This window comes from Monodelphis domestica, chromosome 1 (assembly GCF_027887165.1).
Source record: "Monodelphis domestica isolate mMonDom1 chromosome 1, mMonDom1.pri, whole genome shotgun sequence".
Lineage (NCBI taxonomy): Eukaryota > Metazoa > Chordata > Mammalia > Didelphimorphia > Didelphidae > Monodelphis > Monodelphis domestica.
Window position 1 is genome coordinate 117,568,400 of NC_077227.1, and position 14,881 is coordinate 117,583,280.

Below are 14,881 nucleotides of genomic sequence, written 5' to 3' on the forward strand. Positions count from 1 at the left end.
TAAAAATTCTTAAACTGAGACAAAATAGTAGCCCAAGATTAAATGATATATTAGAATCTGACAAATTGCTCCTGTATTCCTGTTGTTCTTCAGTTGTATCTGATTTTTCATGACCCTATTTGGAGTTTTCTTAGCAGAGATAGTGAAGTGGTTTGCCATTTCAGATGAAGAAACTGAGGCAAATAGGGTTAAGTAACCTGTCCAGAATCACATAGCTAGTAAGTATCTGAGGCCAGATTTGAACTCATGAAGATGAATCTTTCTGATTCCAAGCCCAGTGCTCTACCCACTATGCCACCTAGGTGCCCAATACTCCTACTAATATACTATTCTTACTATTAACTTACTGAAGCCATATCACATTGCCTTTGGCAATTCTAGATCCTGAGACTTGAAGGAAAGGCTTCTGTGAAGTCTTAAAAACATTGAAAAGCTTCTGTGAGCCTCTGAAAGGCTTCTGTGAAGCCCCAAAGCCTTGGAAGGCTTCTATGATGTACTCACACAATAAACCAGCATTACAAGAAAACAATTTCAAGGAAAGAAACAACACATTGGTTAGGAAAAAACCCTCAGGTGCTATAGTGAAATGAAGATTTGACAGCTGAGATGATCCCTTTTAGCTTCCCTCCTCTTCCTGGAAATGTCTTTGGCACAAAATGAAAGAGAAAGTACCTTAGACTTAGAAAACCCAAATTGAGTTTGATTCCAATACATACCAAAGCAGAGACTCTCCATTAGCTAGTCCCATTTGATTTTTCATGAGTTTTTTTAACCCTTCCCTTCCATTTTAGAATCACTACTGTGTATTGGTTTCAAGGCAGAAGTGCATTAAGGGCTAAGGGCTAGGCAATGAAGGTTAAGTGACTTGCCCAGGGTCACACAACTAGAAAGTGTTTGAGGCCAGATTTGAACCTAGGACCTCTCATCTCTATGCCTGGCTCTCAATCCACTGAGTTACCCAGCTTCCCTCTCCCAATAAGTTTTTTTTTTTAATCCTTACCTTCCGTCTTGGAGTCAATACTGTGTATTGGCTCCAAGGCAGAAGAGTGGTGAGGGCTAGGCAATGGGGGTCAAGTGCTTGAAGTGTCTGAGGCCAGATTTGAACCTAGGACTTCCCGTCTCCAGGCCTGACTCTCAATCCACTGAGACACCCAGCTTCCCTCTCCCAATAAGTTTTTAAAGAATGGAACCTCTGGGCATTTGTTTAAAAAACTCTCAGTTATGAAAGCTTGCCATGGAGATGAAAATAGTTTTACTACATCAATGTGTTCATTGAGGTTAAAAGAGTCATCATTCTTTATTATTAAGACTGTGACACTTAAAGGTAATCTCCAATCACAGCTAGAAAGAGTTTCATAGTAAAACTTAATTGTAAGATTTCTGGAAAGTCGAGTCACCAATCTGACAGCTACTCGATGGCAGCACTACTTTCTGACCTCAATTTGTCTTCTAAATGTTCATATCAATTTATCCAACCATTAGGCAAATAATTTTGTAACCTTTTTTCTGTGATATTTAACATTCAGCCTCAAGGCTCTATGAACTTGACAAAAAGCTATGCACTTTAAATTTCAAAGATCACACAGTGAGAATTAACAAAACTCATTTAACTAGGTAATTTTAAGACTGATGTCAAAGAAGTCAAGCTGAATGGAGGAAATAGCTTATTGTTCACATATGCATTCATTCGATCATTAATCAAGAATCTGGGAGCAAGATTAATTTCAGATGTGGAATCTTTCTGTTTTCAGCAGTCCAAAGTGACCCAAAAAAAGACCTTAGAACTTTTTAATGCCTAATCAGGACTGCTGTATAATGCAAATCAAGTCGGTCCAGAATCCAAAATAAGATTGGCCTGTCTGAAAAATTATGAGATTACAAGACATTCTACATTGGGTCAGACTCCTGGAGTTCAATTAGCTTAGACTGGTTAAGTTATAGGGGCCAGATGGAAATATTTCTTCTTTGCTCATCTGGCTTCAACTGAAGAATGCTTATACTTAATTTTCTTCCCTAAAAGAGAAAGCAAAGGCCTTAACTTCCTTCCCTTAAAAAAAAAAACACCAAAACTTGTTAGCTTCAGTTAGAATTTCTCTTATTATGTGTGGGCAGGCATAGAGCTGATGTGAGAGCAAGTTTAAAAATGCTATGGCTTCTTGGGTAGCATCCTCCTCCAATTCACATAAAAGCTTTCTCTAGATATCATATTCAGGTTCCTTTCTTTAATGGCTGACTTGCCGAAACACCCTTCCACCCAGTGAAAAGAATGGACATATCACCAAGGAGAAATTGAACAGTTATAGGAAATAATTTGGACGTGAAATCACCATTACCTCTGTGTAAGGGCCAGTTTCAGCTTCTCATTCTCAGACTTCAGACGTGTGTCAGCAGGGCCATGAGATGCTTTTTCATCGTCTGTTCCATTCACACTTGATGCCTGAGTAGAAGATGGGGTTTCACATCCTGATTCCTATAATAGGGGTCACAGAAGTTGCCTAAACTAAGCTAATTCACTCTTCTTCCCACATGTGCAAATGAGAAATATGGAAAACAAGACGTACATACAGGTGGGAACAGGTAAACATGTACATCCAAACACAAAGAGAGAGTGAAACGTTTTGCTTCTTGGGAACAAGTGGACAACCACTCCTACAAGAATCATAAGACATGTCAGAGCTTGTGCATTAAAGCATAGACCTTTAAGTTACAGAAGATCCCTCAAGCCTTCGATCACTACATATTTATTCAAGCTTTATATACCATTCTTACAAGCTTATTACATTTGTAGTTTTTAGACTCCCCCCATTCCCTGAAAAGCAGCAAATTAGAAACATTGTGATTATAAATGATATGATGTAAATTATATAATGACTAGATTATATAAATAATAATACACTAGAAACAAAATATGTACCCAATGATTAGAAATGGCTAACAAACTGTGGCATATTAATGAATTTGAGATATTATTGTGCCACAAGGAATAAAATATGTAGGAGAAATGTAAAGAGTATCATCAGAGATGACAAAAAATAAACAAATAAAAGATGGGTCAGCTATATAGCAAGAGCCAGGGAGAATTGACAGACAGTCTGTGTTCTACTCATATCCATAACAAGAGGAGAAGAAAAAAATATTTGTTTGGGGGCTATAAGGTGTCAACACTCAGCTATGACTGATTTGCTATGATTGTAAGAACTCAAGAACTGCATATGCAAAAACTGCTCATTTGATCTCTGACCAACAGAAGAGAAAAAAAAAAACAAAGACCTTCTGTATGTTGTCCGTGCAACCCCCCAGTCAAGGTGGTGAAAAATGAAAGATTTCAATAATTTTCATATTTGTTAGATTTAAATACAACAATCAAATTTTAAGATTTTAAATTTAGATGTGAAAGTCAAAGTTGTTATCACAGAATGGAAACTATAGTGTTCAATTATTAGTAATGATCTCCTTAAAAACTTTAATACATAGCTCATGGACTACTGTAGGGACCAATTTTATAGATTTGGAAAACTTAAAGAAAGCTACCTAAATGAAGTGTACCAGCCTACCAAATTGATGCTCTGGATAAATGCCATTTATAACTTCTTCCTTTTTAAATCTAATGGTCTTTCTACCACCATCACCATCCCAGTCTTTATTTTTTCTGATCTCTGTATTTATTAGCTATATTCTGATTTATATATGTTTTCTTCCATATTAGAATTTAAGCTCTTTGAGGGCAGTTTTACTTTTTTGAATCTCCAGAGCTTAGCACAGAGCCTGTCAAATAGTAAGCATTTAATAAATTCTTGTTGATTGGCATATGAAACTGTTGATCCCTCTTCTTTATATCTTCTTGGAATTTTATCATACTGTATTAGATCTTGGTTTTCTACCTAGGTCTCCAGTATTTCTGATGATTCTTCTTCCTCTTTTCATCCTGTCAGCATATCCCAAATCTCAAATATTCCTTTTTTCCATCCATATTCCATCTTAGAGGGTCTATTATTAACTTAACTATTTCTTCTATGCTTTTGACTCCTAACCATAATTTTGGTATTGATCTCTTATCAGATAACCACCACATTCTCTTGGTTTTTATATTATAAAATGTTCCTTACATTCAAGTCATCTTCTCTATCCCCAATGCCACCATGGAGTCAGAAGAAAGCGTAACAAAACCTCAGCTGAACCTCAGTTGCACCATTTACTAGGAACTTGGCCAAGGAAAAAATCAATTCTATAGGTCTCTGTTTCCTGATCTCTAAAATGAGTATAATATTATCTTCCTCCCTACTCAACTGGATTGTTGTGAGAATCAAATGAGATCTAAACATATCTTATATAATAATGTCTTAATATTATTTTGTAACAAGGTTGTTAACATAACTAAATCCTACTGTAAAATAATTAAATTCCATGATAAGAGCACAGCATCTATGGAACTTACCCCTCTAATGTTATTTCACATAATGTAACTCTTTCTAAGAACCAATTAATCATATTTGGTGGAGTATGCTTATAAATGAATGTGAAGGTATTTTGTTAATTCTAATATGTTGCTTAGATTTAAGACACCAGCAATAGAAACTTAGGACTTTGTTATCTTGTGCATTGACTACTGACTGCAGTAGCCTAACTAATTTACTACCTTCCTTCTTCAACATATCCTACAATAAAGACTTCCAGCTTGATTTTCCTAAAATGCCATTTTCTGTAAAGTCACTGCCATGGCTAGACACCTATAGACATTTCCCATGGCCTAAAGACTAAAGTCAAAACTATTCAACCTTTCCTTTAAAGTCCTCTACAGACTGATGTCTGTCTACTTATCTAATGCAGTCTCCTTTAGCTGAAGCTTCAGCTTCTTCTAGGCATATGCCTCTATTAACCCCTTCTCAACATTCTGGGATCATTCACAACTGCATCTTATACTAAGGTTCACAGATCCCAAAATAACTCTTCTTTCATCTTGTAACCAAATTATATCTATCCCTCACAGTTTAGTTCAAGTCTCATCCCCTCAACTGTTCCAGTCCACAATGATTTCTTCCCTCTTCTGAACCACAACACTTACTATCTCTAATATTAATCATGATCCTTAATCATTTCCTGACACTTAAAATGATCTGGGTTTGTACACTTTCTATCCTTAGCCAGAACACAATGTGTGAAGGCTAGAAACTGGAGCCATCCCTTTCCATCACCCCAGGACTGCATTAAATTTCTTTCTGATTCTTCTATAGCATGAGTTCTTATCCCTTTTTGTGTGTGCCATGGACACCTTTGGCAATCTGGTGAAACCAATATATCCTCTGTGCAAAAGACACAAGTTTACAAAGGAAACTATTGAAATACAATTATTAAGATACTTTAAAAAACAAATCCATGGACTCCAGGTTAAGAACTTTGTCCCACAGTGTCTAGTGTGGTGCTCTAGTAGATATTCAATGCATATTTTAATGAATAAATAGCAATGCTATTAAGCAAAGAGATATTTATTGTCAATTTGCAAATTCTAAATTTGTTTTCAAAGATACAGCAACATATATATATATATATATATATGTGAGAAACTTATTTTTTTCATGTTGACCTAGTTAAAATCCTTACATTTTGCATTATGGTATTGTTAGAAATGTGAAAGAGTTTGCTAAAATAAAGGCATTTATTTGGTATACAAAATGCTTAAGGCAAGCTTATTTTATTTTTATTGATGAACAAGCAATTTAAATGTCTGCTATTTGAAGAGATGGCCATTGACCTAGTCAAGGTGGTAAAGGAATACTCACAATATCAATGATTAGTTTATTGGACCTGAATTTCTAGTTAATGACTCTACAACTACCAGTTTTAATTTGCTTTGGTAAATAACAACAACAAAGGCAATATTATTCAGTTTTCTTATGTTGCTGGAAAACTATCAAAGTATCATCAAAGTATTTTTGATCACATGTTTCTAAAACATATCTTCTAAAAATAAAATAAATATCTATAGATGAATTGTAAAGAACATAGGATTAGGAACCTACCAAATAAGAAATGACTTTTTGTTAGGAAATACATTTAAGTTGAATTTTACTGTTTAGGAATTTCACTGAGATTACCAGATGAGAAAGAGTAAATCAAATAGTGTTGTAGGAGAAAAAAATAAATATAAATGAAGTATGTGTATATTTATGTGTGAATTCATATACATATATAAAATACATGTATATATGACCAAATACCCAGCCAATAGCGGCAATTACTGAATAAAAGAGACATTGACCATATGGTAGCTCTGAAATAAATTTTTCTACTAAAAGTAATAAGAGAGATAACACTTTACTGAATCTATTAAAAGCATAACCTAGGATGGCATAGCTTTCCTAAAGCAAGGTTTTCTACCCTGCTAGTATAGAGAACTATACTTGGTGAATACAGATGTCTTAAATTGATCAAAGGACTGGGGCAGATATACAGCTCATTAGATAAGCCTAGAGATAGAATATATATGGAAGATAGAAGAGATAGAACGTTCTGGGTTCAAATTTGACCTCAGACCTAGCTGTGTGACCCTGGGCACGTCACTTAACCCCAATTGCATAGCCCTTACCACTCTTCTGTCTTAGAATGGCAAGCCATTCTAAGACAGAAGGTAAGGGTTAAAAAAAAAGGGAGGTTAAAAAAATGAACTGTATTTAGCTAACCCACTTTTAAAAGATCATTACTGGAAAAATATGCCATTCTTTGTATGATTAAGCTAGATCTTGTCTGATCAAAAGAAAACTAATTAGGATACAGCTTAAATTTATCTTTCACCCTGACTTGCCTAAACATCAGGGCAGATGTGCTATTTGAGCAATTGAAAAACTCTCCCTTCTAGTCAACCAGCTACATACTCTAGAGGGGGCTACTGCAGGATGCCATCATTCTAAATAGATTATCTGTGAAGAAAGATGAGTTGTGGCACATTCAATACCTCATAAATAGTAAGTAGCATCACTGACAAACATCAACTTTAAGACATCAAAAGGAAAACATTTGTTCACCTTAAAATAAATCATTACAGGGAGTATTACTGAATAAAAGGATATTTAAAAGGATTTTCTCCAAGTGCAATTGCTCTGAAGTAAAAAGTTTTCCATTAATACTGTATAGGAATTAACTGCCTGTGACATTCCATAGTTGTATAAAAAGGCTGGTGAACACCAGGAGAATTCTGATAGCCAACAGGTACAAACAACTTTTCCAAATTCTCCATGGCCAACATTTGCTTTTTTGCCCCAAGTATTCATGAAACTTAATAATTGATGAAATACAAGTTTATTTCATGGATAAATTACTTACTTGAGAATGATTGCTTGAGGTCTCGATTTTCTCTTGAGACTTGTCTCTAGCTAATTTGGCAGCTTCCTTCACTTCCTGGAATTTCTCTGCAAACTGAACATTAATAATGTTTACTGAAGTCATTCCTGGCCCCAAACGTTACTGCTGTTCAGAATCACCATCACCATTATGCATCCTTCTCAAGTCAGCAAATACTGTAAATGTGCAAAAAAAAAAGCAACAGCAAGCTTTTTAGATAATTTTTAGAAAGTCAGGAAGATGTTTCTTAAGAGTCTAGCAAATGCTTTTTCTAAGGAATACTAGAAAACAAAGCCATTCAGGTTATGACTTCTTTAACTTCTCAGAGAAAAACTGGAAAGTTAATAAAACCTCACAGGTTATTACTAAAATGTAATGATTAAAAATGATATTGATTGAAATGAAGATAAAAAATAACTTGCTAATAAATGCACAGAGAAATTCATTGTGCCCTAGGGAACAAAGAATAATAAAATATAAATTTGAAGATGAGGAAGGACAGGAAGACAGGTTATTTAGCACTTCACATTATTAAATATTGTGTTTCAGGTACTAGTTAAATTACATTTGGAAATGATCCCTTACCTATAAGATAGCAGAAAACTCATTTTATAAACTGAAAAAAGACAAAGAAAATACACTAAGAGTCTAGGTTAGTAGTAGGGTGACTAATAAGACAGATGGAAGCCAAATTACATTTCAATAATTCCAGTGTTTTAAAGCATTTTGGCAAAAGTTTCTTCTTATTTCTTAATTACATAAAGATAATTCTGCTTCATTATTTAAACTTCAGTCATGCAAAGAATATTAGGACTAAGAGATGAATCAATATTGACTTTGCATGGTGTCCACAGCCTCAATTCCTGACATTGATGTATAACTTTTCCTCTTCAACAAAATTTTGCTAAATATTCATAAGGTAGGAAAGACCGAGTCTTTCTAGGTCTTTTCACTGTGAAACATCCCTAAATTGGAATGCTCCATACCTGCAGGAAAAAAGTTGGTGCTTGACCTAAGACAGCAAAGGAAAAGCCAAAGGAAAATAGAATATGCTTCAGTTAGTAAGAGGTAAGCCTCTATACAATCTTTAGCATTCAGATGAACACCAAACATACCAGTAAAAAAAAAAAATAAAAGCCACAGCTCCTGAGAAAGAGGCCAGAGAAGAACCAAAGACCCATTTATCATGTCCATGGTTGTCTGTTTTCTGATTAAAAGGAAAGGAATATTTTGATTAGTATGCGATAGCTATATAAAGCCAGGATTTGAAACTGGATACTCTGATTCCAAATCCAGTGCTCTACCACAACCATAGAATAAAGTTAGGTATAGAGAAATGACCTTAAGAAGCCTAAACTTTTTCTAGCAGAAAGATCAGAGGGTACCTCTCCCTGGTTCAATGTTCTCTAAATAGACTCAAATTTTTGTGAGCAAATATAGTTCACTAAGCTGTGTGTGTTTGGAGAAAGGTGGTTTTAGTGATTCAAAATGAGACATGGAATTAGGAGTTGAGATGTTGTTGGTAAAGAAGGTTTAGCTAATCTAAGTTTTTTAATAACTGGGCAGTTTTTTAAGATAACTCATCTCCACAAGGAAAAGAAACATAAGACAACTAGCAACTGGAGCCATCAGGGAAGGCTTTTTGGAGGAGATGGTCCTTGAGCTGAGCCTAGAAGAGTATTAGAGGTAACAAGAGGCAGAAGTGAAGAGAGGTAACATTCCATACAGGAAGAGGGGGCTATGAAAAATAAGGAAGCAGGAAATACATTGTCATAAATAGGGGAAACAGTAAGTTGGCCAGTGGATAAAGTACATGAGGGGAAGCAATTTGAAATCAGCCTGCAGCTAGTTTGCTAATGGCTTTAAATGCCAAACAAAAAAGTTTTCAGTTCATCATAAGGGCAAAGAGTAGGGAAGTAACATGGTCAGACTTGAGCTTCAGGAATATCAATATGTCATCTGTGTGGAAGATGAATTACTGCTGGGACAGCAATTGGGAAATTACTGGTCTATGAGAGTTGATGACTAAGTGGTAGTAGTGTGAATGGATAAAAGAGGACAGATATGAGAGATGCTGAGAATGTGGAATTGCCTTGATCTGGCAACTGAGGGAATGAGAAAAAAAATCTCCCAGGCTGAGAACCTTGGATGACTAGAAAAATGGTGGTGCAACATCAACAACAATAATATCAACAACATCATCAACACCATCAACATCATCACCACCATCAACAACAACACCATCAATATCAACATCTAACTATCCGTCTTTTCCAAGCCCAGGAAAGATTTTTGCTAGGTGGCCTACCCTAATAGAACACTATGTAGAGTATTGAATGAGAGCTAAAAGATCTAAACTCTAGGCTTGAATGCCACTATGTGTCCTTTGGGGGTAAAAAGAAACCTTTTTTCTGACTCAGTTTCCTCATTTATGTATGAGTGAAGTTTACCTGGACTCTGCATTAAGTTAATTAATTAAATCAAAGGATAAACCAGTGTAAACAAGGGGAAAATGGTGGTACTTTGAACTTAAAGAGGAAAATTAGGAGGAGTGGGTTTGGGGGCAGGAGGATGGATAATGTGTTCTGTTTTGGAAATGTTGCGTTTGACATCAAAACAAGGCCATACAAGTGGAGATGTCAAGGAAATGTTAAGAATACCCTTGAAGAAACTTATGGCCTATGTATCCTATCTACTTAAGTATCATCTTCTGATTACAGGGTGTATTCAGGATTTAGAGCAAGTAAGCTTCCCCAAAAGACACTAACACAAATATTTGAAGTAGGAATTGATGTACCTTATTCTTACTCCCACAGCTAACTTAGTGCAGATGAGATAGAAAAAATCAGGTAAATTAACAGAAAAGGGTCTGTGGTTCATTATGATAGTGATACAGGAATACATTCTGGAAGAAAAGGAAGTTTGCTCCGAAATTCATATGCATCATTTCTGTCAGCATTCATTGATTTAAGTGTGGCAGACTTTACTCAAAGTACATTAATCTGGATTCTGCTCTAGAAACATGAAGAACTGATTAGGGGTAGGGGGGGGGAGAAAAAAATAAAAGAAGGAACAATTCATGCAATACTTCACACAGGAGAGGAGACAAAAACAAGGTTGTGAGTGAGACTGTCATATTATTATGTCCCAACATATATTTGTTGGGAAAGCTTTGACATCTTTATTTCTGTGAATCTTAAAATTTCTCAGACTTGTGAATGTTAAAAATTCTCAGACTCTACCTTAGAACATTTGGTTAAGACCATTCCCCATTTTAAACAATGAAGGGACTTTGGTCAGGAATGTGAGAACTCTAACCTTACTCCACCTATACTTAAGCATACTTTAGAGGAAGATAAAGTTGTAAACTCCTTACTGAACAATGAAAAAGTACTTAACTCATACTTAAAGTAAAGCTAAAACCCTTAAGCTAAGTCTATTTTTAGATCTAATACAAAAAGGTGCTAAGTACCTATGAAGGTCAAATTAATCACTAAAAGGTCAGGCAACTTGCAAACTTACAAGAGACAAGCGTAACAAAAGAGTTGTGAAGTTTCCAATCTACCCAGAGAAGTTGAGAACTAAAGAAGGTGTGAATTAAGAATGGTCAGTCCTGTGAAAACGTCTACTGTGATTGGTAGATGTGAAAACTTAGGGGAGGTGACATAGGAGAAAATTTTCTTTAAAAGGAGGTCAGAAAGGGCTCTGAAGGGGAAGCTTGCCAAAGCTGAATTGGAGGCTGGGCTCTCTCTTGGTGACTGAACTTAGTTCAGCTTCCTGATCTAAACTGGAAGGTCTCTCTGAACACTAGAGTCTTGCTTGGGACAAATCTTGTGGTGAGTGGATTAAAGACTGACTGATCTCTCTCTTAAGGCTTAAGCCTAGGCTGGCCTAGCCCTTTTCTCATTATTTCCTCTTACTCTCTCTCTCTCCCTTTCATTAATTCCTTAATTTGTATTAATTAAAATCTCTATAAAACCCAGCTGACTTGGGTATATTTAATATTTGGGACTTTTCCCATGGTGACCACTATATTTTGATTTGAAACCATATTTTTGCAGTCACAGTTTAAGGCAACCACTCTTTTATCTGTAACATTTCACAAATAGAAGGAAGGATGCTACTTTCAGAACTCAGAGGAGAAGAAAGGGATATTTTGTGCTTTATACCAGAAATTATCTCAGGGCACATCATATTGTCCCAAGTTTTTTAAATGGGCCATTATTAATCTAAGAACAATTTCTAAAGGTAATCAAATAATAAAAAATTACAACATCCTACTTCAGTCATATTCAGGGATGGCCATACTCATGATCTTGCCATACCCAAGTATTACATTTCCATGATCACACTATCTTTTACTCTCAAATCTCTTATCTCCCTGTTCTATTGCCACCCGTGGTTTGCAAAACTCCAGCTTTAGATTATCCCACAATCAGATTTCTCTGGTCCTCCTCAGAAGCTGCTGAGCCACGATAAAGTCATACTACCATGCTGACTTGGAGCATTACAAATTTATGTTATGTAATCTCAGCTAGGCCCTCAATGCCACAAGACAAGCCTTCCACTCTTTCCTAGATGACTTGTACTCCACAGTGTCCATTCAAAGCTGTCTCTTCTCTCCAAGACTTGCACAAGATACCCTCTTTCTCTCCTTTTTCATATAATTTCTCATTTTCTCTTTCTCATTTGCTAAGACCTCTCTCTCTTTCTCACACACACATTCATACATCCTCAGTCTCTCCATTATCTCTTCATCTACTAACACATCCAGGTCTCCCCCATTCTTAAAAACCTACTGCTTTGTCCTGTCATTAATTGATTATCCAAAATATCTTTGCTTGTTCACAGTTAAAGTTCTAGAAAAGCTGTCTACTCTCATTAAGCCCATTATTTCCCCTCCTCACTCCTCAGTACCTCGTGATCTGGTATTTTACCTCATTACTCCAATTGCTCTCTTTAAAGTTACCAATCATCTCAATTGCAGAGGGTGATCATCTTTTCTTAGTCCTAATCCTTATTGACTTTAACAGCATTTGACAGTGGTTATTACCTTCTCCTTACACATATTCTCTATAGTCTATGTGTGTGTGTGGGGGGGGGTGGTATAAAAGTGAGTAAAAGAGATGATGTCCTTTAGGTTCTCCTACTTGTCTGATGGTTTCTTTACATTCTCCTTTGTTGGATGACTGTCCATATTATACCCAATAACTGTGTCTCCCAAGGCTGTCATGAGTTGGAATATATTTTCTATCAAAAACAAGTCCAATCAGTATGTCTCTGCAAAAGATCTCTTTCCTGAGTCCTAATCATGCATCACCAATTGCTACTGGATATTTCTAACTTAATATATCTATAATTTTTTTTCAAACCCTTACCTTCTGTCTTAAAACAGATACTAAGTATTACTTCCTGTCTTAGACTTGATAGTAAGCATTGGTTCCAAGGCAGAAGAGTGGTTAAGGACCAGACAATTGGAGTTAAGCAACTTGCCCAGGATCACACAACTAGGAAGTGTCTGAGGACAAATTTGAATTTGAGATTTTATATATATATATATATATATATATATATATATATATATATATATATATATATATAATGTCCATCAACTGGGAAAGGCCAAAATTGGGAACATGAACAATACACCTAAATGGCACATTGGTTTGAGCCCTGGTCTTGGAATCAGAAATAATTAAATTCAAATATAGCCTTAGATATTTACTATCAATGTGAAGCTAGGAGTCACTTAACCTCTGCCTGTGTTAGTATCTTCCTCTTCTATAAAATATGGGTAATAATAGTAGCACTTACTTCATTGGATTATTGTGAATTAAAGCAAGATCATATTTATAAAGTACTTTGCAAGGATGATATCAGAAAAACCTGAACTTACATGAATTAATAGAGTGAAATGAGCAAAACCAGAACACTGTTATACAGTAAGTGATATTGTATAATGATCAACTGTGAATGACAGCCATTTTCAGCAATACAGTGAACCAAGATAATTCCAAATTACTCATGATGAAAAATGCTACCACTTCCAGGGAAAGTATTGATGGATCCAAGCAATCTATTTTTCACTTTATTTTTTGTGGGATATTTTTTTTGTGGGAGGTTGTGTTTTCTTTTACAAGAAGACCAACATGGAAATATGTTTTGTATAATCTCACATGTGTTTCCAATGTCAAGTTGCATACTGTCTCAGGGTAGAGAGAGTGAAGAGAGAAAGGAAAAAAATTTGGAACTCAATTAAAAAAAATTAATGTTAAAAATTGGTTTTACATGCAATTGGGGAAAAATATTATTTAATAAAGTGCATTGCAAATTTTTAATATATATACATATTGTGATGATTAATAGAATAAAATATTATGATGATATAAAAAAGAAGTACTATAATTAATATGGAGAAGCACAAAAGGACTTACATGAACCAATACAAAAAAAAGCAAGCAGAGCCAAGAACACAACTACAGCAAGGTAAATGGAAAGAACAACCACAGAATAACAATGTTTTAAATGAATGCAGCAAAATTACAAAGAATAAATATGGAATCAAAAAAGAAATATGAGATGGCTTTGTACTAGCAGAAGTTAGGGTGGGGCAATCCACAGGTGTGGAACATTACACATCATCAGGTATTTTTTTAATGTAATGATCAACTTTGCTTAATTTTTAAATTCTTTTTCATATAGGATAGATATCTGGGAAGAAAGAGTTAGAAAGATAAAAGGTGAGAACTTAGATGACATTAAAAAAAAGTTGTTTTTGAAAAAAGTTTAAGATAGTCTCAGAAGTGTCAACATTGTCATTCTTGTGACTTCCAATGAGTTAAGTTAAGGAAGGATTTCTTTTGCTTTTTTTTCTCCCTGCTTTAACTTGTTACAAACTCTGCTCCAGAGATGGAATACCACACAGACTTTCTTTCTTTCTTTATTTCCATGAGCTATAGGAAATGACTAGAGGCACATGCCTCCATATAAGGTTTCTTGACATTTTCATTATGTTTAATATATATGTATTTACAATTAAAGACAAAAAAAAATGACAAAATGCTATCACCTATGCCCGTGCCTTTGCTCAGGCTGGTCCATTCCTGGAGTGTATTCCATCTTCCCCTCTCCCTTCATGAATCATTAACTTCCTTTGAAACTCAAATCTAATGCCACATTCTATCATGGTCTTTCTTAATCCCCCCAGCTTTTTATGCCCCTAGAATTATTCTGCATTTACTATACATACATACAGAGAGATGAAGGGAGAAAGAATCTATTTATATCTACATATGTGTTTCCAATGTCAAGATAGATACTTGAAGATAGGTAATGTTAAATTTTTCTATTTCAGTAGGGCTTAGCAAAGTGTCTGGCACAAAGTAGGCATTTAATAAGTTCTTTTTTTTTTAACCCTTACCTCTAGGAATCAGTACTAATTATTGGACAATTGGGATTAGGTACCTTTCCCTGGGTCATACAGATAGGAAGTATCAGAGACCAGATTTGAATCCAGGAATACCTATCTCCAGGCCCAGCACTGTAT

At 35.3% G+C, this 14,881-nt stretch overlaps 1 protein-coding gene across 4 annotated transcripts in view; it reads right to left on the bottom strand.

Moving 5' to 3' along the window:
- HOMER2 (homer scaffold protein 2) overlaps window positions 1-14,881 on the bottom strand; it is a 160,548-nt gene that overhangs the window by 23,933 nt on the left and 121,734 nt on the right. For 3 of the 4 annotated variants that reach the window (XM_007479232.3, XM_016428259.2, XM_016428260.2), the window contains exons 4-5: window positions 7,318-7,410; window positions 2,334-2,470 (exon numbers count right to left, since the gene is read on the bottom strand). In XM_007479232.3, coding sequence (XP_007479294.1) covers window positions 2,334-2,470; window positions 7,318-7,410 — 230 coding nt within the window. The remainder of the gene's footprint in view (window positions 1-2,333; window positions 2,471-7,317; window positions 7,411-14,881) is intronic. The other variant, XM_007479233.3, reaches the window with a different exon arrangement.